A 25,091-nucleotide genomic window follows, 5' to 3' on the forward strand; every position below is an offset into this window, starting at 1 on the left:
AAGGCTAATGATAAGTCACAGATAATAATAACAATAATAGTCACCACTTTGCTCATGGTAGCTGGTGGTGTGATGGGTGCACGGCAGGGTTTGTTGTGCTTTGGATACTATTGTGTATAATCTATGCAGTGCACACACTGTAGCTCCTCTGACTCCCAGCAGATATCACACCCCTCGACAAAGAGGGTGGAGGGTCAGAGAGGTCCAGAAACTCACCCAGGGTTCCATGGCTGGTTAGTATAGGCTCAGGAGCCATGCAATGAATGTTCCATGTGTTGCCCAAGAGTGCAGTGTGGCCAGCAGATAACTGAGTTGGGGGTCAGGAACCCGGCCTCCCTGTGAGCTCATTGCTGTATGACACATCTCTCTCCATCAATGCCACACCTGCAGAAGCAAAGAGATGTGGGGGGTCAGAGGGGTGTGGGGGGGGCAGCAGGGTGTATGTGTTTCTGTTTTCCTTTTAGATGCAAAAGCCCTCCTAATCCTCCTTAGCACAAACTAACACATGGAGGCTGGATCCTTCAGGCTGGAAGGGGACTTGGCAATGTAGAGCAGAAAGAGACTGACCTAGAACTTTCCTCCTCTTGCTGTCTTCCCTCAGCAGAGCGCCCTGCTCATTGAATTTGTGGGAGTTTTGTCCACACACCAAACACGGACACCAAAGGGGGTGTCCTGCAGTTTAACCCAGCTCTAACATTCTACTTGAAGTTAGCATTTGATGCCACCCACCGGCTGCCGGCCTGGTCCTTCGGGTCTGGTCTGGTCCCCACTCTGAAAGCCCACCTGGGGCTGCCTGACCCGCCGTGAGTCAGGGCGCCTGACCTGGGCCTTGGATTTGATTCACCACGTGCTGGAGCCTGATGCGCAGCCCAGGGAAACATTTGCACAGCTATCCCTTGGGATGCTTCAGTGAATGGTGTGGAACAGCAGGCTGGAAAGGATTCCCGGGGCAGAGGCGTGGGAAGGCCATGGGGCTCCTGGGGCCTCTGTGGGCATGCTTCTTCCCAGGTGCCTCCACACGCTCGGCTATGTAGAAGTCTCCACGCCTCGTCCTTGGGCCTGGCACAGGCTCCTTTGTGTGGCACACTTGAGGACATCATTTGCCTCTGATGGTCCACTGCTGGGGAGGGTGGGGCTGGCAGCCACTCTCCTCCTCCCTCCCATCCGCCAGTCACGATGTGGGCATTCAGAGGACTCTGCAATGGCCATGTGGCTTAGTGGCAAAGACACCTGCCTGGCTTGTGAGAGGCCTTGGGCTTAAACTCCAGCACTAAATAATGGCAGCCAGGTGTACACACCTTTAACCCCAGCACTTGGGAAGCAGAAGCAAGTAGTTCTTTGTGAGTTCAAGGTCAGCCTAGTCTACATGACAAAACACAGGCCTGCCAAGACTACATAATGAAACCCTGTCTCCAAACAAAGCAACTCCCACAAGGGACTCATCAGGTTTAAAGCTTATTGTTTGTGTGTTGTGTATATATGTGTATGTATGTATCGGTATGTGCATATGTATGTGTGTGTAGTCTGGGATGTGTATGTGTGTATGTGTGTATGTGTGTTGTTGTTGGTCTCCTGAAGTTTTAGTAGTTGTATCCCTCAGCCAAATTGAAGACCAGATATATTCTTTCTTATTATAAATCTCAACATCTGGGTTGGAGAGATGGCTCAGCTGTTAAAAGCTAGGCTCCCCACCAAAAATATAAGAGTTCGGTTCCCAGCACCCATGGCTATCTCTCCAGCCAGCCAAACAAACAAACAAACAAAAACCTCAGTATCCAACTTGTCGTGCTGGTTTATTCTCATCACCCCAGCCCTAGAAAAGTTGAAGCAGGAGGATGTCCATGAGTTCGAGGCTAGCTTGATACAGAATGGGACCTTGTCACAAACAAACATGACAATATCCTAGGAAGCAAGTTCTAGAGGAGGAGGGGGAGCTGCAGAGAGTGGGTGTCTTAGCCAAGACCTCCAGCTGGACCCACACAGGCCCCCCCCTGCCCACGACTCTCCTCCTTTGGGGCTCTCACCATCCATAAACTCCTAGCCCACCCCCGAGGCGGTCAGGCTCATGGAGCCCCAGCACCCCGACCCCTGCCTGTTCTGTGACACTATGACATTGCTGCTCACCTGTTCTGGGCCACCACACTAATGCGCTCTCTGCTCTCCAGCTCTTTGTGATCGACAACGGTGCAGATGACTGGCGGATAGCCATGACCTACGAGCGCATCCTCTACATCAGCCTGGAGATGCTGGTGTGCGCCATCCATCCCATTCCTGGAGAGTACAAGTTCTTCTGGACCGCACGCCTGGCCTTCTCCTACACCCCGTCTCGGGCGGAGGCTGATGTGGACATCATCCTGTCCATCCCCATGTTCCTGCGCCTATACCTGATCGCCCGCGTCATGCTGCTACACAGCAAGCTCTTCACTGATGCCTCTTCCCGAAGCATCGGGGCCCTCAACAAGATCAACTTCAACACCCGATTTGTCATGAAGACCCTCATGACTATCTGCCCTGGCACGGTGCTGCTGGTGTTCAGCATCTCGCTCTGGATCATCGCGGCTTGGACGGTGCGAGTGTGTGAAAGGTATTCCAGGGAGCCCCTGAGTGTGGGACGGGGGTAAGGGAGGAGGAGCAGGGATGCCCAGGTCTCAGGTCTGATGGAGGAGGCAGGAAAGTTCTCAAATACCTCAAAGGAGAACACAGGAGCCAGAGGAGGGCAGAGCTGTGTGGAATACGGAAATATTGGAACGCAGGTAAGCTGGGAAAAATATATATATAACTAACTTTTGCTCCTTCTTTTAGACCAGTGTGTCAAAACCTTCTAGGTACAGCCTTAACCCCTACCCAGTATTTATTGATTTACAAGTTGGAGACTAATGATGCTTGCTAATGTTTGAAGGGCTCTGATAAGTCCTGCAGTAATGAAGCCTACTTACTTTTGCTTAGTTCAAATTTCCTTATATAATTATTTCACCTAACAAATCTTCTTTTTAATCACACATCATTACTAGTATATTGCTGTTCATATGTGGTCCCCCGACTGACTCGTCATCATCGTAGGGAGACTTGTTAGAGTACAAGGCCTTACCCCCAGAACGACTGAAGCAGCCTGGCATTTTAGCAGCTTCTCGCGTGATTCATACGCACTTTAAAGTTGGAGAATCACCACGCTGGTGAGATGGATTCGGGGGAGATTTTGGGAGGCTGGGCGGTGGTTCAGAGAACCGCTGATGGGGGCGAGGGAATTGTGGCCGCCCTGAGACCTAGGGCTCTGCAATGACCAGCCAGTTCTCAGAACAGCTACCCCTGTGGTCCCCATTAGGGTGACACTACCTCCCCCCTCCACCCCTCAGGCCCTGTTGGTGACACCTGTCTTTTCAAACTGGCTCGTGTCTCATTCTAATCAGAGTTCACATGTAGAGTCCAAATCTAAGCAAGGACTCTGGAGTCGGCCCGAGGAGCAGTAGTTTTCCTCGTTTTAAAGTAAGAGTCACTTGAAATGAAATAATGCTATGCTCCTGCGGTCCAGAGCTTTGCTGTGTGGGAAGGCACAGGGAAAAATGCACAGATCCTGGTAGCTGTCCTTAACGCCTCAGTGCTTACGACTTGACCATCACATCTTCCATGTGCCCGTCTCTGAGCAGAGATAAAACAAGACAGAGAATTTTCTAGCGGGCTCTTGGCTTGACTAGAACTCACACGGGAGCCATGAACAAGGTTTCCCACTGCCTTTGGAATGGTTGGCCAGTAGGTATGGCTTTCCGGTTTCAGACAGAGGCATCGTGCTGCCCAGAACACGGTCCTTATACAAAAGGAGTACCCTGAGAACCATGCTGTGACTGTCAGTACTGAGGGGCACTCTGACAGAGAGCCCAAAGCCACACCACCTAGCTATTTAGAGCCCCACCATAGCTCAGCGGCTGAGCCTCTTTTCCAAGCAGGGATCCATACCAAACAGCTCTTCCCAAACCTTCTCTGGCAAAAACTTTCCTGTGACAGAGAAACTGGGTGCTCTGCTTCCAACCCCCAACTCCTCATAGGACTGTTTTCTTGTTCATTTGAGACAGGGTAGTCCAGGCTGGCCTTGAACTTGTGATCCTTCTGTCATGTTTCCACCTCTTCCTGTCTGTCCATGCTGGGGTGACAGGTGTGTGCCCCCCCCCCCATGCTGGCTGCCTTGCGTTGCTCTCTCTGCTGAGGAATACTAGTCACCCCGCTTCCCTAGGCTTCAGGAATGAATGAACAATGATTCCTACTTTGCAGGACCCATTGTTAGAGCCAAGCCAAGCAATCCTTGCAAACTGTATCTCGTCGTGCAGTGGTAGTGAGTTAATAATATGCGTTGTGTAATCCCTGGATAACTCGGGAACTCTGTGGTTGCATTTTCTTTATAACCAGACTCCTACCAAATGCCCACTGATCCTCATCCTATTTTCCTCTCTAACCATCAAAAGCCAAGATTTCCAATGGTGGTAATTGAATTTGTATAACCCTTTGGGGCACTTGAGGTTTTTTCTTTGTCTGTCGCCCATGTCTGGCATGTATTTCAGATGAACAGGCAGGCTGAACATACAACCAGGTACCTACAAGTGAGTTTCATTGGTTATTGAAACTGTCACAAGCGTGGTGACTTACTTGTTCACTTCTGGAGAACAGCCACATTTGGAAGAGCCTTGTTTTCAGAAATCTTTGATCTTAGTTGATACTTAACACCCTCCGTAGCTTCCAAGAACGGGCTGGTTAGACAAGGTTAGCTTACATTAAAGTACATTAGGCTGTATTAGTCTCAGTTAGCCCAGGTTAGAAAAGATTGCCTCTTGTTAAGCTAGGCTAGCCTGCACTGCTACAGAATGTTCAGCTACATGGCCCATGAGCCCCAGCTGAAGATCAGGGGAAGAGAGGAAACAAAGCAAGCCAGAACCTCCAGTGGTTGGCCCTGGACGGGATAGCCTTTGCTATCACAGGCTCAGGTATGGGTTAGGCGTGTGGTGCCAAGCATGGGGACAGTGTCCTGGGTCCTGTTCCTCACTCTGCCCTGGTTCTCAGGCCTCATGCTACCCCAGCAGACTCCAGGAACCCCGACTGTCCTCACGGTAGAAATGGCTGCTGAGAATGAACTGGTTTGAGGCCACAGAGCTCCTGAGTGCGCAGCCGGAATGTAAACATGCTTTCAACCCTAAGCTTCAAATGTGTCTTGTCAACCCAGGCTGGATTCTGCAGGGACAGGGAATTGTGCTCTACCCTGTCCTAGCCGTGTCCCAGACTGAGGTCTGAAGGCCACTGCGGTGACGCAAAAGCTCCAGGCTTGGTTTTTGGTCTTCTCTGATGTCTGTGTCTGATCCCTTTGCCATGCTGAGCTGACTTCATATTCAATGATGTCTTCGTGTGCTGTGCATACATGTGCATACATGTGCATACATGCATGCATGTCTGTGCAAGTGTGTATGTGCGGGGATGCATGCACATTTGTGTGTGCATTGGATATTTGAGTGCACCTGCTCTGCCCTGTGTTGACTAGAGCACTCTGTCTTCACCTGGGACTGTGCTGGCTGTGAAAATGCCAGCTCTCAAGGGAGCTGCCTGACTCAGGGTCACACCCCTTACTCAGGAGTGGCAGGAACCCATTGGTTATCAGAGTGATGTTTAAAGGTCGTGTTACCTCCTAGTTCTCAACCTGTGGGTCATGACCCTTTGGGTTCAAGTGACCCCTTCATAGAGGCTGCTTAAGACCGTCTGCATATCAGATATTTCCATATGATTTCTAACAGTAGTGAAATTACAGTTATGAAGTAGCAACCAAATAATTTTATGGTTGGGGTCACTGCAACATTAGGAACTGTATTAAACAGTGGCGATGTTAAAGTTGAGAGCATAAATGCATATGTAAAAAATTTAATAAAAAAGCTAAACACACACACACACACACACACACACACACGAAGGTTGAGAGCAGTCACTGTCCTAGAGGACAGCTCTCTAGGTATTCAGACTCTAGGGGTCCCTAAGATGTCACACCTGAGGTTTCTGTTACCATCGCACCACACCTAGCCTGCGCCCCACTGCCTGTGTTGATCCTGAGAGTGTCCCCACCCTCAAATTTCTGTACCCAGGTCTCATGGTCTCTGACTTGCCCAGAATCAAAGCCTGTACAGAATTCAGGGAGTCAGACAAAGCTCTTCTCTTATAATGACCTGAACAGTTTCTTCCTTCCTTCCTTCCTTCCTTTTTTCCTTCCTTCCTTCCTTCCTTCCTTTCTTTCGTTGTTGTCATTTTATTTGCTTGTTTGGTTGGTTGATTTTTTTTATTAATTTATTCTTGTTACATCTCAATGGTTATCCCATCCTTTGTATCCTCCCATTCTTCCCTCCCTCCCATTTTCCCCTTATTCCCCTCCCCTATGACTGTTCCTGAGGGGGATTACCTCCCCCTGTATATGCTCATAGGGTATCAAGTCTCAGTAGGTTGATTTTTTTTGAGACAAGGATTCTTTGTGTAGCCCTGGCTGTCCTGAAACTCACTCTGTAGACCAGCCTTGAGCTCAGAGATCCGCCTGCCTCTGCCTCCCAAGTGTGCGCTACCATGCCCAGCTAGCTAGTTTCCTGTGCTTTCCAAGGACAAACCATAAGCAAGACTGGCTGAGACATGGAGACAGGGGTTGCACTGGGGGGAGGGGCAGAGGCTGAAGGGTTGGACCTGGGTGAGAGAGGGATGTAGAGAAGATGACCTTGACCTCGCTCTGCTTGGTGATGGCTCTGTTACCTTTGGTGTTAGGATAAGTGACTTGTCAAGGGCATTACACACCCTGACAGGTTCTAGAACCTGCTCTGGCTGCTGCTGCTGGGACCAGAATTTGCATATGGTCCAGGTGGCTTCCATCAGCTGGACTTGTCTTTAGCTGTATGCACACACTTCTGAAGTTGCTATGGAAATCCCTCCTCAGTAAGATGTGTTATAGGAGTCATTCCACCTATCTGTGGTTGGCTTTTATGGGACAATAAATGGTTTTATATCTCCTCCTGCCAAGGACAGACAGGAGTTCATAATGGTGCAGAGGAGCCCTGTGTTGGGAGAGCAACACCTGGTTGCCAGGATGGCAGTAGCAACACTGGCAGCTTGTTTTTCTAGGACCCCAGAGAGGCATTACATCACTGCCTCTGAGGCCTGACAGTTGCAGCACTCAGCATTCTGCAGGATTCTCTTGGCTGCCTGCCCACCTCCCACAGGCCTCCCAGGGCCACCCCAGGAACCTCCTCATTAACCACCATCAAATGCCAAGCAGCAGCAGCAGCAACAGCAGGGGGAACAGTGGAGGCCCTAGGTCCCAATGCACCAGGGCCAGGGAAGTCGGCTTTCCCTGCACACCCTGAGCCATGCTCTGACTGCCGCCATGTGTGTCTGTCTCCTTGGAAGGAGCAGAAAAGCCCCCGCAGCACTGATAAACGCAAGCCAAGTCTTGCTTTGTGAGTAAGCCCTCTTCATCCTCCTGACTGGCTGGCTGCCCGTGGAACTCTTTCCCCTCTGTGTCTCCTCAGTCTGTACACAGGCTGTCTGCCTCAGGGTCTCAGGCCTTGTCAGCAGGTGTTTGGTTTCGACTGTGTGAATTTTAATCTTTTTCATACAAGTATTTTAATGAAGAATTTGATTCTAGAGATCTGGTCTGTAGAACAGAGCGAATCAAGCCATTCTGGGTTTGAGGTTACAGTGCAGGAGAAAATACTTCCTAGCACGAAGGAGACCCTGGGTTGATTGATCATTGGAATGGCGGTGGAGCAGGAAGAAGAGGATGAGGAAGAGGAGGAGGAGGAGGAGGAGGAGGAGGAGAGGTGCTGGTGGTCCTGCAGGAGGAAGAGAAGAAAGGGGAGGGGCCAGCCTATATTCATTATGTTGTTATTGTTGCTTGTTTCTTTGTTTTTGTTCATTGAAACAGGGTTTCTCTGTGTAGCCCTGGCTGTCCAGGAACTAGCTATGTAGACCAGGCTGGCCTCCAAGATCGGCCTGCCTCTGCTCCCGAGTGCTGGGATTAAAGGTGTGCGCCACCACCGCCCGGCTACAATTTATATTCTCATTCAGTTGGGGATTGTTGAAGCTCTGAGGCAGTGGCAGAACGAACAGAGAGCCTATGGCGATGGCCTTGACTTGAGGAAAGCAGTATGGATCTTGTTCACAGGAAGAGGCACACCTCCTAGGGCTTGAGGAAGCCCCCTGCTGAGCTGAAACGATACTGAAAGAATGGGGCTTCGGACTGTGGTTGAGAGCTGCCCGGCACAGATATCAGTGTGGGCCTTGTACAAAGATCCATGGGCCCTATGTGAAAATGATAAGTACGCCTAGACATAGGTATTTTATCTAAGATAATTTAAGTTAAGCCTGTATTTAATATACAGGTGTTTTACATTTATATATGTGTGTGTGTGTGTGTGTGTGTGTGTGTGTGTATATATATATATTTATATATATTTATATATATATATATGGAATATGCTAAAAAATTTAACTGTTGGAAGTCTGTGGTTTTAAATGTTTGTCAGGCAGTCAGTGACTGCCTGAGGGAATCAGACGGTGGATTAGAAAGTGTCCCACACACGGGGTGAAGCTCACCTCTAGTTTTACCTCTAGCTGGAGAAGTGGTAAATTGGTCTTCTATAAGCAGGGACCAGTCAAGGTAGTCCTGCTGCCTACCTAGCCATAGCCTTTAGGGGACCTCTACAGCAGCAAGGAAGAGAAAAACCAGCCCGCGGCAACAGACACAGCAGAACATTAATTATGGAACACCCAAAGCAGCCTTGGAAGACTGCATATGCCTTGCAGTACAAGAAAATAGCAGTCTCTGCTATGAAGGAGATGGCACATAAGGAATGAAAACATATCTGTGCGTGCTCAGAGTTCCTGAAAGTCAAAATTGGTCTTGTGGAAAAGAAAATCCACATTAGTGTTGTTGACTTTTTTTTTTTTTTAATGTAGGGCCAACTTAAAAGCTTTGTCAGAGGGCCAGTGAGAGGGCTTGTGGGTAAGGGTCCTCACTGCCCAGGTAGAGCGCCAGAAACTGTGATGGGGTGAGAACCAGAGCATATAGGCGTCCCCTCACGTCCATAGGCTGTGGCACCTGCCCTTCGCCCAGAAAAAATGAAGATAAATAGATAATTTTAAAGGTTGTTGCGGAATCTAGAACCGAAGAGGGAAAGGATGATTAGCACAGAGACAGACAAAAATACAACTAAAGATATACATGAAGAAAACTTTTCCAGACTTGGCACGGGTGACAGATATGCACGGGATTGGTAGACTCAGAAGGGACAGATAAAAATATTACCTTCTTTCCAATCGAAGGGTGGTGTGAGCCATCCATAGACACACCCATTATTTTTTTTTCTGCAATTGTATTAAATCATAAGATTAGCCACCCTAGAGTCACACAAACAGCACGGCTGTGCTTTCCTCAGGTCTGCTAAGTTTTAAGGGTCAGTAGGACAACTTGACAGAGTTTGCAGACTGTGACCCACTCTGTCATTTGGATGAAACAACAAAAGACTCACAGTTAAGATCTTAATGACAGGCTGACGTGAAAGCCAGAGAGGTGGACAAAGCTCTGCATGGTGCCAAATCACATTTTAATGTCAAGGGAAAAGTAGACTGTACAGAGAAGGTGCATGAAGTAAAAACGATAATTCAACAATAATTAGGGGCTTACAAGTCTTTAGAACTTTAAGAGGAGAGGGCTTGAAGCGTTTGATAAGAGCATCTTGGGCTCACCAGCTGAGGTGGAGAATTTTTTTTTTGAGACAGGTTTCTCTGTGTAGCCTTGGCTGTCCTGGACTCTCTTTGTAGACCAGGCCAGCCTTGAACTCACAGAGATCTGCCTGCCTCTGCCTCCCAAGTACTGGGATTAGAGGCGAGCGTCACCACCTCCCAGCTTGATGTGGAGAATTTTAATCCTTAACATTCAAACTCAGAAAAATATAGTTGAAGTCACAATTTAAACCTTAAAGTGACCACAAGTAGGATTTTTAAAAAACAAGACTGATTGATTGATTGATTTTTATGTGTGGGTGTTTTGCCTGCGTGTGTATCTGTGTATCATATATGCGCAATGCCCATGGAGGCCAGAAGAGGGCACCAGATCCACTGGAATTGGAGCCTAGACCGTTGTGAGCTGCCACGTGGGTGCTGGGAATCAAACTTGGTCCTCTGGAAGAGCAGCCAGTGCTCTTAACCACCAAACCCCCTCTCTGGCTCCCACAAGGAGGACTTTAAAGCCATATGACGAAGAATAACAGTAGCAACAGTGGTTATGAGTGACCCCCCTCCACCCCTGCCAAATTGATGCTTCACCTGTATGAGGCCTGGGGACTGTGGCACCCCCATTCCATGTCGGATGAAGCTGAGACAGGAGGAGGTGAAACAACACACACTTTCCAAACATCATATCCCACCAAGCTAAGAAACAAGGACTCAGGACGGGGAAAACGCTAAGACAAAAACACAAAACCAGATGATAGAAACACCAGATCTAAAATGTGTAATGATCAATATTCGTTGAGTTTAACCTCCTCAATTAAAAGACAATGGCCCTGACTTGGATGAGATTTCAAAGCAAAAGTTATTTTCATACTGTTTTAAAAAGAGGAACCTAAAGCAGACGGGACTCAGAAAAAAGTAAGAGCAAAAAGTTATGTTAATGCAAAGTAGAGGGCAAAAGAAATAGGCTGATTTCACAGCAGCATAAGCTGTTATGTGGTTCAAAGGAACTGTTTAACCAATTAGAGAAAAGAGGGCTGCAGAGACGGCTCATCCATTAAGAGCACTGGCTGCTCTTCTAGAAGACCAGGGTTCGGTTCCCAGCACTCCAGTTCCAAGCTATCGGAGCCCCTCTTTGGTCCTCTGCAGGCACAAGACCCACAAGTGGCACACAGACACGCACGCAGGCGGGATGCCCATATACATGAAATAAAACAAAACAATACCAATAAAGGCGTCATAACAGAGGGTAAGCTTTTGTCCAGAAAAGGTGAGACTGAAACTCTGGGGGCTGCGGAGATGGCTTGGTGGTTAAGTACGTGTCGTATAAGCCAAGGATCAGGTTGGGATGCCTAAAACTCACATAAAACTCAGATGTGTGTGTGATCTCATTGCTCTAGAAGCAGAGGCAGGGCATCTCCCCAGCAAGCTGGCTAGTCTAACTAGCTAAAATGACAAGCTCCTGGTTTACAGCGGCGGGGGGGGGGGGGGGGGGGGAGGGGGGGGGAAGAGAGAGACTCACCTCAATATATATAAGGTGGAAATGGATTGAGGAGAACACCCAGCATTAACTTTGTGGCTCCATATACACACATGCATCCCCCCCCCCGCACATAAACCCCCCCCTCCGCACACATGCCCCCCCCACATACAACACATATACAAAAATAAAATAAGAAACAAAACCAGAAATACTAAAAGTTTTTATGGAGAACTATCTCAAGACTAATGACCTGACCAAAGATGTGCTTAAATGAAAAGTACTCTTCACAGTTTTCATTAGTAAAAAAGTGGAGGATGATGGAAAGATGGCTCCGTAATTAAGAGCCCTGGATGCTCTTCCAGAGGACCTGAGTTCAAATCCTAGCACGCACATGGTAGCTCACAACCATCCTTAACTCCCTCTTCTGGGCTCTGTGGGCCCTGCACACATGTAGTGCACTGACATACATGCAGACAAAACACCCCTACACATAAAATAAAAATAAATACAGATTTTTGTTTTGTTTTTGTATTTCGAGACAGGGTTTCTCTGCATAGCCCTGGCTGTCCTGGACACAGGCTGGCCTTGAACTCATGAATATCTGCCTGCCTCTGCCTCACAGAATTTTTTTTTTTAAGTAAAGAAGGAAGGTGTGTACTGTGGAAGGAGTACAGGCTGAGGCAGGAGGATTATCTTTAATTTTAGACCATCATGGGCTGCAGATTGAATATTAGAGCTATATACCATGATTCTGTCTCAAAAAAAAAAACACGAAAAAGAGATGAAGAAGGGAAAAAATTATGTTAGAAGGATGAAACAAGCCTGAGAGAGCAGACTAAATTTATAATGAAGAAACAGGAGCTGATAAATTTTAAAAACAGGATTTACAAGCCTAAAAGACGACAAGTTTAATAAATTTAAACAGCTTTTGCTGTAGTGGGAAGCAAAATTAGAAATTTTAAGAGAAAAGAACAAGTGATTCACAGGGCATTTTAATCAATAAGCAAAAACAGCTTGACTCTTACAAGATGAGCCCAGAGATGGGGACTTCCCCTTTGGATATGAAAATGTATTATAAAACAAAGTGTAATTAAGTCCCTCGGGCATTACTCATTGCTAAAGAAAGCAGTGATGACAGATCGATGCGATGGAACAGAAAACCCTGAAATACAGCCTAGCAGCGTGGAAAGCCAATCATGGAGAAAGAAAACCAATTAGGAAGCAATAGATTACTCAATAAATGTTCGTGGGGAAATTGGAAGCTTGGCTGAAATATCAAATTGGCACGCCACCTCTCACCAGCCGGCAAAATAAATTCCAGGTAGATTAAAGAGTCAGATATGGGAGAAGAATGAACAGGAGCCAGAAATCAAAGTGAATATTTAATCAATCCTGGGGTGAAAAGAAATGTTAGACAGAGCCTCTCAGAAGAGAAGAAATGGGAAGGGGAAGAGGAGGATTTGATTACACCATAAATACAATTTTCGATTCCTGTTCTTTAAAAGAAAATAATAATATAAACCAGAGCTGGAGAGACGGCTCACTGGATGCTCTCGCAGAGGACACGAGGTCAATTTCCAGCACCCACATGGTAGCTCAGAGCCATTTTTAACTCCAGTTCCAGGGAATCTGACACCTTATTTTGACCTCTACAGGTACTAGGCATGTAAGTGGTACACAGACATAAATGCAGGCAAAATACCTATACACAAATATATATTATTTTATTTATTTATATCATACAACACACATATTAATATTAATCATCAACTAATCATATACTAGTAGATGTAATAAGCTAGATATGGTGGTCATTGTCTGTAATCCCAGAGCTAGGGAGGTGGAGGCAGGAGGATCAGGTGCGAATTTAAGATCAGCCAGGGATACATGAAACCCTGTCTCAAAAAAAAAAAAAAAAAAAAAAAGAAAAGAAAACTATTTAAAAGCAAATGTTAGTTGAGAAAAAATATTTGCAGCAAGTGTGACAAGACAAAAATACCTCATTATCCAAAGCAGTCCTGGAAATCAGTCACAGTTCGCCTCCCCTCTGAAGGCAGCCACAGCAGAGAAACACAGGATGTTCAGAGTCACCAACATGAACCACACAGTGTCTTGGTCCCTAACCAGGGAGCGGTGGGTTTGCAGCAAGGAGAACAGCTCCGAGAACAGTGCAAAGCTTTAACTTGGTGCTGCCTAACATCTTCTTCCTGTTGGGGGTTGGGGTGGGGGTGGGGGTTGTGTCTCACACTGAGAGCAAGCAGGGAATTCAGCACCATCGTGCTGGAAACAAGGTTGTTGGGAAGCCCCTTGCAGGTTTACGGCTTTAATCCACCAAACCTCTTTCTGGAAAGTTCCTTGAATGGAAGAAGTGTTCAGTGTAATGTTGTCTATACATAGCAAAGAATCAGAAATGAAGTGATGAAAATCTAGGATTTAAATGCTTAAATAAAGGGCCTGGAGAGATGGCTCAGCAGTTAAGAGTGCTTGGCTATAGCTCACGCCTGTAATCCTTGCAGAGGAGAAGCAGAGGCAGGCAGATCTCTGTGAGTTCGAGGTCAGCCTGGTCTACAAAGCGAGTCCAGGACAGCCAAGGCTACACAAAGAAAAACCAATAAAATAAATAAATAAATAAATAAATAAACAAACAAACAAAATCACTGGTTTCTTTTCTAGAGGCCCTGGGTTTGGTTCCTAGCACCCAGTGGCTGCTGACACACCTGTAACTCCAGTTCAGGGGATCTGATGGCCTCTTCTGGCTTCTTAGGCATTGCATGCTCGTGGTATACTTACATACAGCCAGGCAAAACACCCATACACATAAAATAAAAATAGTCTTTTAAAGAATATTTAGATAAGGTCTAGCATATGCTTACAGGGAGTTCTTAGGCAGTGATGTTTAAAAGTCAGTCTCTGGATGATTACATTAATGCAGGAAAATGGTCTTATGTGAGGTCTGGAAAAGGAGCATACAACAGTGCTACATAGGACACTGCCAACCACCTACTAGAGGCATGTCACATGCACAGAGATGCTTGGGAACACATGTAAAGAGCAAGCTTTTCTCCATGGAATGTAATATTACTTTTTCATTAGATTTATTGTATCTTTATTGTGTTATTATTGTATTTCATTGATTTATTCTATTTTTATTTATTTATTTATTATGTATATAGTATTCTGCGTGCATGTAGGCCTGTACTCCAGAAGAGGGCATTAGATCACATTATAGATGCTTGTGAGCCACCATGTGGTTGCTGAGAATTGAACTCAGGACCTCTGGAAGAGCAGACAGTGCTCTTAACCTCTGAGCCATCTCTCCAGCCCTGATTTATTGTATTTTTATGAGACCATATATATGTGTAAGAAATGGGTTTGGGGGTTCACACGAAAACTACCACCCAATCCACAGTCTTTCAGTAAGGCAACGAGTTTTATTTCTTCAGGAAGGTGCAGCTGTGCCAAGGCAAGCGGGCAAGCACACTCGCAGTGGGGCTGTCTCTGCACTCTTACCCCTACCACGGAGTAGGGGTCCTGTGCCTCACGTTTTCTCATGACCGGCTGGCTTAAAGAGCACAGTTTATAAGCAGAATGCAATCCCTTGCACCAGGTGCAGCCCTGAGCACATATTTTGACTCCAGGAAGTGCTGACCCTGAAGGAAATTTGAATTTTTGCCAAGCAACTGGTTAATTTTTTTTTAATGGAGTTTTGTCTTATTTAACCCTTTGACAGAAAAGACAGTGCAATTTGTTTACAATCTCCACACTATATCAATCTATATCCTTTCTTTCTTTCTTTCTTTCTTTCTTTCTTTCTTTCTTTCTTTCTTTCTTTCTTTCTTTCTTTCTCTCTACAGGGTTTCTCTGTGTAGCACTGGCTGTCCTGAAATTTGATCTTAGACCAGGTTGGCCTTGAACTCACAGAGATCTACTTGCCTCTATTTCCTGAGTGCTGGGATTAAAGAGGCCCCGCACGACCACCTCCACCACCACCACCACCACCACCTCCACCACCACCACCACCTCTGCCACCACCACCACCTCCACCACCACCACCCACCCACCTTACATAAAATGTTTAACGGAGAGAAGCAGTTGGCTTTGACAGTTTCGCCAAGCCCCTCCTTTTATCCTCTGCATGAACCCTTGTGTCATATTAATGACTTGGGAAGGAAGGTCAGCTGATGCAGTTTTCACATTTAATTTCCCTCAAAGAGTACTCCTCTGAAGTTCCTTCCTGAGGGCTCGGCTTCCCATCTGCTAAGCCAATGGCCTTAGGGACAGCCAGGATGGCAAGAGCCTTGTGGGTTATCTCCCTGGAGCCTCCCTGGGAGCGGCTGTGTCCTGGGCTCATGGCACCATGGGGTGGCTGGGTATGTGGGGTCGTAGATGCTACCTTGCTTAGTGGGAAGGAAAGAGAATACTGCAAGTTAGGGTGCATCCAGAAAGCACCGGGAAAAGGCAGTGGTCTTTCTTGCAAGGAAGGTAGAGAAAAAAAGTAAGGCAGGTCACTTCCTTGATTCTTGAAGACTCCTCCATCCTCGAAGGTCAGCTTGAAGCTATTGGTTCCCACCCCAGGGGAGGGGGTGGGTGGGGTGGGGTGGGGGCAGGGCGTGGGCCTCTTCTCCTTCCGGTAGCTAGTGGCATTAAAGTTAGGATCTCAAAACCCGCTTTGTAATTCCCCCACCCTCACCTTCCTCACAGTTGAGTTTCTCTTTCTGTTATTTCTGATTCACGTTTTTTCTTTTCCTTTGCAGTAGGTTTCTGCTCTTTGATACTTAAACAGAAAAGCTGTATAGTTGTTGATACTTTCTTCGTACTTCTGTCTGTGTTTAAGATACATTAATTAAGCTGGGTGTGATGGCGCACACCTTTCATCCCAGCACTCGGGAGGCAGAGGCAGATGGATTGATGTGAGTTCGAGGCCAGCTTGGCCTACAAAGTGAGTCCAGGACAGCCAAGATAACATAGAGAAACTCTGTCTCGAGAAAAAAAAAAAAGAAAGATACATTAATTACAAATTGCATTACAATTAAGGGGTGGCATCTCACAGAAGAGAATTGGGAGGCTGAGCTCTGGGTAACAGGACGACCCCTGAGGAGTGTTCTGGGAAGCTACGCTTTTCTCAGCACTGTACCCGACTACTCCAGCCTGCGGTGTGGGTTTCCCTCCTCGCTCTCTTTGGCAAACATCTTTTTCCTCCAGGATTGTTTGCTTTGGTGACACCCGGAAGAGCGGGGGTTGTACAGCTTCCTCCCCCAGGCAATGATCTCCTCTCGCTCTGCCAAGGCAAGAAGTTGCTTTTTTTTTTTTTTTCTTTTTTCTTTTTCCCTTACAATGGATGCTAAAGCCTCCTGGTACCTTTTGAGAAGGCCTGGGCTCCCAGCGGAAGGCAGTGCTCAAAGTTTGCCAAGCTGGGGACCCTTGCATGGTGAAGGAAGGAAGGAAGGAAGGGGTGAGGTTCTATGACCAGAAACCCCATGACTATCGCCAGCCTTCTGTCAACCTTCCCACGTTCAACCCTTGGTTGCTTTGTTGGGTGACATCCAACCAGGCCGCTCATTTTCATAGCAGGGACCCCAGCACCTGCAGTGGATAGTGACCTCAGCCCTACATGGGACTGTGCACCATGTTGAGGGCTGTGACATTAAGTGCTATGGAAACCTTTCAAGAGTTTCATTAGGAGAGCTATCAAGTCATGTTCACCAATGCCTAATGAGCAAAAAGAAAAGAAAAGAAAAAAAAACTCTCAGAGAATGGGGTGCGCCGGTGTGTGTGTGTGTGTGTGTGTGTGTGTGTGTGTGTCGGGGGCAGGGGGGATCACATGTAACTTAGAGTCTTGCATCCTTCAAATGTGCCATGATGTACATATGCTGTGCTTGCGCACACACACACACACACACATACACACACACACACACACAAAGAGGGTGGGGTGGGGGGGGTAATAGATCGGAAAAGAGAAGACAGGAGCAGAGAAAGTAGATAGGGAAGAGAAGGAGCGAAGAGGGGAAAGTCATAGGGAAGGAAGGAAGCCTGTTAATTCACAGCATGGACCCTCCATGACCTTGGGCAAGTCATTTACCCCTCCCCACCCAATTCAGTGCCTGTGACTGTGGCTGGCTCGTGGCCAGCCCCTGGACCTTTCCTTTGCTGGACCCATGATCCTGGTCTACAGATTGGAGTTAAACCCGCCCTGCTTACTCCCTAGGTGGGTTCGAGAAATGAAAGAACCACCAGAAGCTGGGGACCCCCAAAGCATAGCCCACATGCTTTCCTGCTTCCCCTGAACCATAGAGTGAGTGAGCTAGGTGGCAGGGGGCTGGGTGGCAGGGGGGGTCCCCATCTGTACATAAGGATGTAGGGACTCTGGGGGGTGGAGGCCTGAGCTACCTGCTGCCTGCTCAGGACTGGGGTGCGGTGGTCAATGGGGTTGTGCAGTGGAAGAGAGAGGGGAAGGGAAAGAGTATAATGGGAGGAATAAATTAGCTTTGTCTTGCAGCTTGAGACAAGTGCTTATTTTACAATTTCTTGAGGGCATGCTGTCTGGTGTCTCAAAAAAAAAAAAAAAAAAAGAATGGTGTGATTTAAAAAAAAAATCCAACAATAGTGATTTTTAGAGGAGACCCACTTCCCACAAGGGAGTGCAGACGGAAACTGTTCTTTATGGGGGAGCGTGATTGGATAGAATTTTCCTGAGAAAGTACACACCCAAACCACCAATACAGTCGACACCTATATTGTCAAACTTACAGAGTTAAATAAATGCTATAGTTGGCTGGCTAGCAGCTTTTAATTAATATTTAGTCAAATTTAACATGCCATTGTTTCTCCTCAGCAGCATTCTTAATGAGTTCTGCTCTTGTTTATAATTTAAATTATGGATTTTATGTAGAGAACAGACATATGGAGGCTGTCCAGTATTTCAGAAGTTAGGCTGTAGTCTCCTGTGATTACCAGCCTGTCACTAGGGGAGCAGCTTGTCAAAGTCCACCACAGGAAGGGTGCTGGGACCCTGCCTGACGTGGAAGTCTGAGGAGAGGAAAGACCTATTGCTTGCTGGTGCACGCTGCAGACCCTATACTGACTTCTCACAATGACCCAGGACCTCAATGATCACTGCAGGTCACCCCCACTTCAGTGATGGAAGCCCCGAGTTCTGGCCTCTCCCATCACGGTTGAAGTTGCTGTGTGGTTGCCTGTGGTTGGTTACCTCTGATGTGTGGTTGCCTGTGATTGGTTACCTCTGATGTGTGGTTGCCTGTGATTGGTTACCTCTGATGTGTGGTTGCCTGTGATTGGTTACCTCTGATGTGTGGTTGCCTGTGATTGGTTACCTCTGATGTGTGGTTGCCTGTGGTTGGTTACCTCTGATGTGTGGTTGCCTGTGGTTGGTTACCTCTGATGATGGCCATTGGCAAGTCCATCCTACAAGGTCTCCCTCGCAGGAGCTGGGGGAACGGATGTGGTCGTGAATTCCCTGGCCCTCCTGCCTTCTTCGTCACTTCCCAGCACTGTGAAAGGAGTTGGACAGGAGTCATCCTCCCACTTTAGAAATGTGGAGGTTTGGTGAGGTGCATAAGACAAGGCCTGGCCTGGCCTGGGCACCTTAGGAAGCGGACGGGGTGGAGGGGTGGGGGGAGCGGGGAGGGGGCATCGGGACAGGGTCCATATCTTGTATCTTTCTCTGGCCCAGAATCATAGATCCCGGGGTGCCTAGGCTAACGAGCAAAGAGATGCGGATGCTGGCTGGGGCCATCTTTGCTTTGGGATATAATTCTGATTCTTTGAAAGTCAGTGGAGAATCAGGCCATTGCTCAAGGGGTGTCGAATAAAAACCACTTGTCAGTCACCACCATCACCTTCCTCAGTTAGACAGGACAGGGAGCTGTCCTGACAGGGAGCTGCCAGTCTTGGCTCCCTGTCTCTGCCACGGTGTTGAGTCACTCTTTCTCCATCTGCAGGCTGCTGGGCTCTGCACACCTGAGCTCACCCCCTGCTCCCTGGGGGTTCCCCCGGCGCCAGCACCTCCCTCCCTTTGCAGCTCCTTTGTTCCCTGCCTCGCTGCTCTCATAGGAGGGTTTCTAGTCCTATGAAGTGAGTGTTAGAGGTGGGCTGTAGTTTTCAGGCAACAATTTTTTTTGTTGTTGTTGCCTAGCAACATGTTACAAGCACCTTCTTCTGTGTGGCTGCTTCCTCTAAAACAGCTGGGGCCAGGGGCTCTGAGACCAAGGAATCCTGAGGCCTCTCTCAGGTAATGAAGAGGAAAGAAAGGAGGGGGGGGGGGGGACAGGTAGACAGACAGACAGGACTGTTTGCATGACTCTGAGTGATGTCATTCCTGCTCTTCAGTGGCTTTGCTGCCTGAGCCCTCTCTACCCTGTCATGGATCCTCGTTGATGGTCAGCGGTCAAAGTCCTGTCTTGGGATTCATCAGAGGCTCATAGAAGTCACTTATTGGCTTGGGTGGCTGCCTGTGGTGGCTGCCTAAGGCAAGGCCAGCCTGAAGTTCCCATCTGAGTGGGCTCTCTGGCATTGTCTTGTTTCCTGAGATGCCATAGGCCTCGTGGCTTCTGTTCGTGTGGCCATCACAGCAGTTATAGTTGCTCGGAGAGTGGGAGGGTACGCTAGGGAAAGAGACAGAGTGTGGCTTTAAAGTGAAACAGGGACCGTGGAGATGGCTCAGAGGGTAAAGGCACGGGCCACCAAGCCTGAATGTGATCATGAGTGAAGGCAAGCCTCCTGTGAATCTGTGTTCTCAAGGACGGCCTTTAAGGGCCAAGGATGCCGAAGTCGCCCACCACGGCCCGATCCGCGCTGCCGGTGTGGGCTGCTGGGTGATGCAAGATAGTGCTCCAAGGATCACAGCCACTCTGAGCTGCAGGGGACTATATTTGCAGGCCCTGCCTTTCATCTAGATGAGGCCCTGGGTGATAGGTACCATGCAGGGCAGATTTCACACTTTCTCTCCAGGCCCTGCAGCTGACAGAAATCTCTGTGGGTCATCTCGTCTTTGTCTGGCTCCTCATTTTCCTCCAGTGAGCGCCTCTCAGTTTAAGAGGCAGGAAAATGACTTCTGACAGTGGTGGCCTTTAGCCTACGTGGTGGTAGAGGGAGCCTGAGGTTGTGGCCCGAGGCCCAGCCAGGAGCACTGCTTTCAGAGGCTGCTCTTATGAGTCATTGGGCATGCCATCCTTGAAGACTTAAAACTCCATACTTTCAGAAAAGTCCTCCTGCAGGGAGAAGGTGGATGCGATTGGCTGTCTCCATCCTTTCCTTCACAAGTACTTCAACATCCGAGTAGTGTTCCGGAACCTTCCAGCTAATCATGCCAACTACAGTTTTAAAGAATTTTCACTGGGAATGGTGGAACTACCCTCCCCCAACACTTTGTCATCCTTTGCTTAAAAACGTGATGGCCAGGCCCGTGGAAACATTTTAGAAGGAGACAGCGTGGTCACAGAGCCCTGTGCCTTGTCCTTAGATGAAGGCAAAGGTTAGCTCTGTCCTTGGCCTGGCCCAGATGCTTCTGCAATGACCTTTTTCTCTCTCCATAGCTTTCTGACAGCTGCAAACCTTACCACCTACAGTGCTCCCATTCCCCCTGGTCTCCAGGGTTCCTCTTTGGCACCCCACTTCTCAATGGCAGGGGAGGCCTCCCATCCGAAGCTCCCACACCTTGCCCTTGGGTAAACAAGCAGGAACACTCTTTTCAGGGCAGGGTCTCGTTCTGTTTCTATTTGTTCTTGGCTGCAGAGTGAGCCCCACCTCCCTCCCACACCAACCCTGTCTAGGTGAGACGTTTGCTTGCCTAGCTGCCTGCTTTTTATTCACGGAGAAGAAAACCCCCTTCTTTCCTTAGGGGCTCTATCCAGGACCAGCGTCTCTGCAGCAGGTCCTCCAGGGGCTGCCACTGAAGCCTTTGTGAATGTCATTTCCTGGGGCGGTACACAACCTACGCGGCGGAACAGGGCAACCCTGGCTCCTAGTTACATGGGGTCCTTTTCAGGATTGTATATGGAGACTCAGGCTCAGAAGCTGGAAAGGGGGAAGCCCCCCCCAGCAACCTCTCCACCCGCCTTCCCTGGGCCTTTGCTTTCTGGGAGGCATGATATGGCTAAGCACGGGGCTTACGCTCAGTTCAACCGCTCACTTGATACTTTATTCATTGACCTTTTTAGAGGTGGCAAAGATTGAACTCAGGGCCTTGTATATACTAGGCATATACTAGGTTTATCTCCATCCCTGGGTTTTTGTTGTTGTTGTTTGCATTTTAGACCAAGACTTGGTTAGTTCAAGCCGGCACTGAACTCACTTACTATGTAGCTGAGACGATCCTCCAACTCTTGATCCTCCTGTCTCAGCTTCCTGAGTGTTGGGCTTGTAGGCATGCACCTCCACCCTCAAGCAAATGTTTTACCTTATGAAGGTCCCCTGATCTTGTGGAGCTGATTCTCCAATCGGAAACGGGGAAAGGACGAGTATTCATCTCCTATAGCAGAGGGTGCGTGCAACTGCGCATGCGCGGCTCAGAGCGGGCACTCGATAAAGGACCACAGAGGTGATTCTCTTAGAATAAAGCTGTCACCCGGCCCTACCTACGCCATGGAGACAGTGCCCGAAGTAAAATGAGATGAGAAGCAGAACCTTTCTGAGATGACAGTGGAAGTATCTCGCAAGAATCCCAACTACTCTTATTTTTGTCTCTGTGCGTGAGAACTCAGCCTTCAGAAGCCCCTTTGCCTACGTCGGCCTCTGTGACCGATGGCATGTGTCAAGAAAGGTTTAACCAGGAGCCGGGCGTGGTGGCGCACGCCTTTAATCCTAGCACTCGGGAGGCAGAGGCAGGCGGATCGCTGTGAGTTCGAGGCCCGCCTGGTCTACAGAGTGAGTCCAGGACAGCCAAGGCTACACAGAGAAACCCTGTCTCAAAAGACCAAAAAAAAAAAAAAAAAAAAAAGAAAGGTTTAACCAGGAGAGAGAAGGCTCCCAGACAGGGTCAGGGGCCCTCAGCCGGCGGGCGGAATTAAATGAAAACTGAAGACGGCAGCAGCCCGTAGACAAATGAAATGCAGTTTCTCCACAAGCCACGACTCATTCCTGCCTCTCCCAGCACTTTGCCTGGTGCCGCTGACCTGGCGGAGAACCGGGTTTAAGTGCCAGAGGGGCAAGGCCTGTGCAGAGAAACGATGGAGAGTTGACAAGCTCATAGGGCACTTGGTCAGGAAGGCAGCCTAAAGCAGGTGATGTTCTCAGCCCAAAGGGGTCTCCCCACAGCAGGATCAGTGTGAGCAGTGTCCAGGAGCCACAAGCCGCGGGGGCCGGGGGCCAAGGGGTGGGAGAAACAGCTGCTGCCAAGGACCAGGAAGAAGATATGGCCTCTTTCAGTGCCAGAGAGGGAGGATGTGTGTGTGTCTCAATCTAAGGACACAGCCCTTAGCTCCTCAGTCAAAGCCAACAGTTTCCAGCCTGATTTTCTTCTTCTGATGACAAAGGAGAGAGGTTGTTCGGGTCCCTGGCTTCTGTTCTCATGGGCCTCGGGTGTGAGTCATCTCCGTTATGGTCCCATCCTCCTTCCCATGGACTGAGAGGCAAGTCAGAGTCCAGGAGAGCAAGTAAGGTGGGGCTTCACAAGGCTGGAAACACAGCACAGCCCAGGAGCAGGGGCCCCACGTCTCGGGAGGCCATCTCTTCTTCCTTCTCATCTTGCAGGCCAGTGGGACCACGGTTGGACTGGAGCACGGGAGGTGCCTGTGTTACGGCAGAGCTCCTTGACTGCAGTTTAGAGGCCGCTAAGAAGGCACAGGGTGACTGTGGGCGAGGCGACTGCCTGCTGCCCCTCAGCCCGCCCCCATGCTTCATCCCAGCAGTCCACGGGTCTCCTCCCGGCACAGCCTTCCCCACCCACTTTCTACTGCCGTGACTCCTCAAGGGGCTCCCTGGAGCAGGGACCTTGTCCCCTTTTCTGCCACCTGTATCTGATCACCCAGCGGGTGTGAGAAAAGACCGGTGTCCCCAGGGATAGTCACTTGTGGAGGACCCCGGGGACCTCTCCTGAGAGTAGCTCTCCCATTCTGCGTCCTCCCGGGAGGCTGAGAAAGTGAAAGAGGAGCAGAGGAGAGAGGAGGGGAAAAAAGAGGGAAGACCTGGCAAAAGAGGAAAACAAGAAGAAGGAGAAGGCAAGAAAAAGAAGGTGCGTGACTAGGGGGACCAGCTACCAGCACGGGCGGGGCCCCTGTGCCTTCTCACATGCTAAAATCCCAAGCTGGTGATTCGAGGAGACACATCTTCACCTGCACAGCTTCCTCGGCCCTCGGCCACCTCATCCTTCGTCTTAACCGCCCTCTTTACCTGGCTTCTGCCATCCCAGCCTTTCTTGGCTCCTCATAAACCCACTGTTTTCCAAGAAGGTCCCTTGTCCCGTGTGTCTAGGCCCATCTCAACGCAGTTGGTTTTAATTAGCTTCGGGAAGTAGACACCGAGCTCTTCCTTGTGACTGAGGCCACGATGTGTGTGTGAAGAGCTAAGTTAGGCAGAGCATGATGTTTGACCTCTCGTGGGATGGTCCCACAAACCCAGGAGAGCTGCGGGTATGCTTCCTGTCAGAGGGAAAGCCTGAAATGTGAAGAGGCGAGCATTTCCCACAGGTAGATGTTGCAGGGCTGGTATGGGAAGCTCCCTGTCGGCCCCTCTGCCCCCCCCCCCCCGCCCTCACCACACACCCTGCTGCCCCGGAAGGCACCTCCCCAGGAACAGAGTTTCTTCCGGGAGTTGCTTTTCTCAACTTCCACACATCTTGTTAAACATTTCACAATCAGAAAACATGGAAATATATTTTTTTTTCTAATAAGAAGGAAGAAACACTGCAAATTGAGAAAGCTTTGCCAGATGAGCCATCTGGTTTTTTATTTAATAACCATCCAAAGAAGTGGACAGCGCTCCTTCTGAGAAGGAGATGGACTGTGGAAGGAATGGCAGCTGGGTTCCCTCAAGTTCTGCTTCCTGTGGCAAGGTTGGGGCGGGGGATCAAAACAAAAAAGTCGGAGGCTGGGGTTGGGGGAGTAGAAACAACCAGAGGTGCAGGGAAGCTCAGCCGGGGTCACCCAGATGTCCCTGGATGGCGCCACTTCCTCACCCCCCAGGCCTGGAAACAAAGAGCTAGATTTAGACATGCATTGGAAAGATTGGGCTGTCAGAGGGGGACATCCTTATATATCCAAATTCAAGTCAGTTCTTTAAAAAACAGTGCAGAGATGGCTCAGAGGTTAAGAACACTGTCCGTTCTTCCAAAGGTGCCGAGTTCAATTCCCAGCAACCACATGGTGGCTCACAACCATCTATAATGAGATCTGGTGCCCTCTTCTGGCATATTTAGGCACACATGTGGGCAGAATATTGTATAAACAATAAATAAAAATAAGTCTTAAAACAAACAAACAAAAATGATCAGTGCATTCTCTTTGAGTAGGATGGGACCAGGGAGTGGCTTTCTGCTTGTATCATGGCAAGCGATCTATAAGACTTCTGTTCAGCCTTTTATTTTACATTTGAAGATGTTTATAGAAGACTCTGTCTTTTGGGCAGGGATAAGCAGGAATGGCCCTGATGTCCCCTAAGGTGTTTACTTTTCAGCTAACATTGAGTTTCAGCAACTTCTTGACATACTCCCCACATTACCCCCAGGGCCTCTGAGCAGAGACCCAGGTCTGTAGCCACAATGGCAGGCCTGGCATGCTGAGGGTACTTGATTCTTAGAGCCAAGTAGGGACCTGGACAAAGGCAGAAGTAAGGACTCTAAGGCATGTCTCTCCTTTAGTGCTAGCGTCTCCGGCTCCCTCTGAGGAGCTGGCAGTATATAGTCACACACACACACACA

General features: G+C 48.7%; 1 protein-coding gene across 2 annotated transcripts in view; it reads left to right on the top strand.

The window, feature by feature from the left end:
- The window catches only part of KCNN3 (potassium calcium-activated channel subfamily N member 3), a 161,228-nt gene that overhangs the window by 89,684 nt on the left and 46,453 nt on the right, over positions 1–25,091 (top strand). For both annotated transcript variants that reach the window (XR_014776890.1, XM_084769482.1), the window contains exon 3: positions 2,166–2,584. Coding sequence is in view for 1 of the 2 variants with exons in the window: in XM_084769482.1 (XP_084625608.1) it covers positions 2,166–2,584 (419 nt within the window). In the remaining variant the exon portion in view is untranslated. The remainder of the gene's footprint in view (positions 1–2,165; positions 2,585–25,091) is intronic.

Source organism: Acomys minous, assembly GCF_964271855.1.
Source record: "Acomys minous genome assembly, chromosome: 19".
In the NCBI taxonomy this organism is placed as follows: Eukaryota; Metazoa; Chordata; class Mammalia; order Rodentia; family Muridae; genus Acomys; species Acomys minous.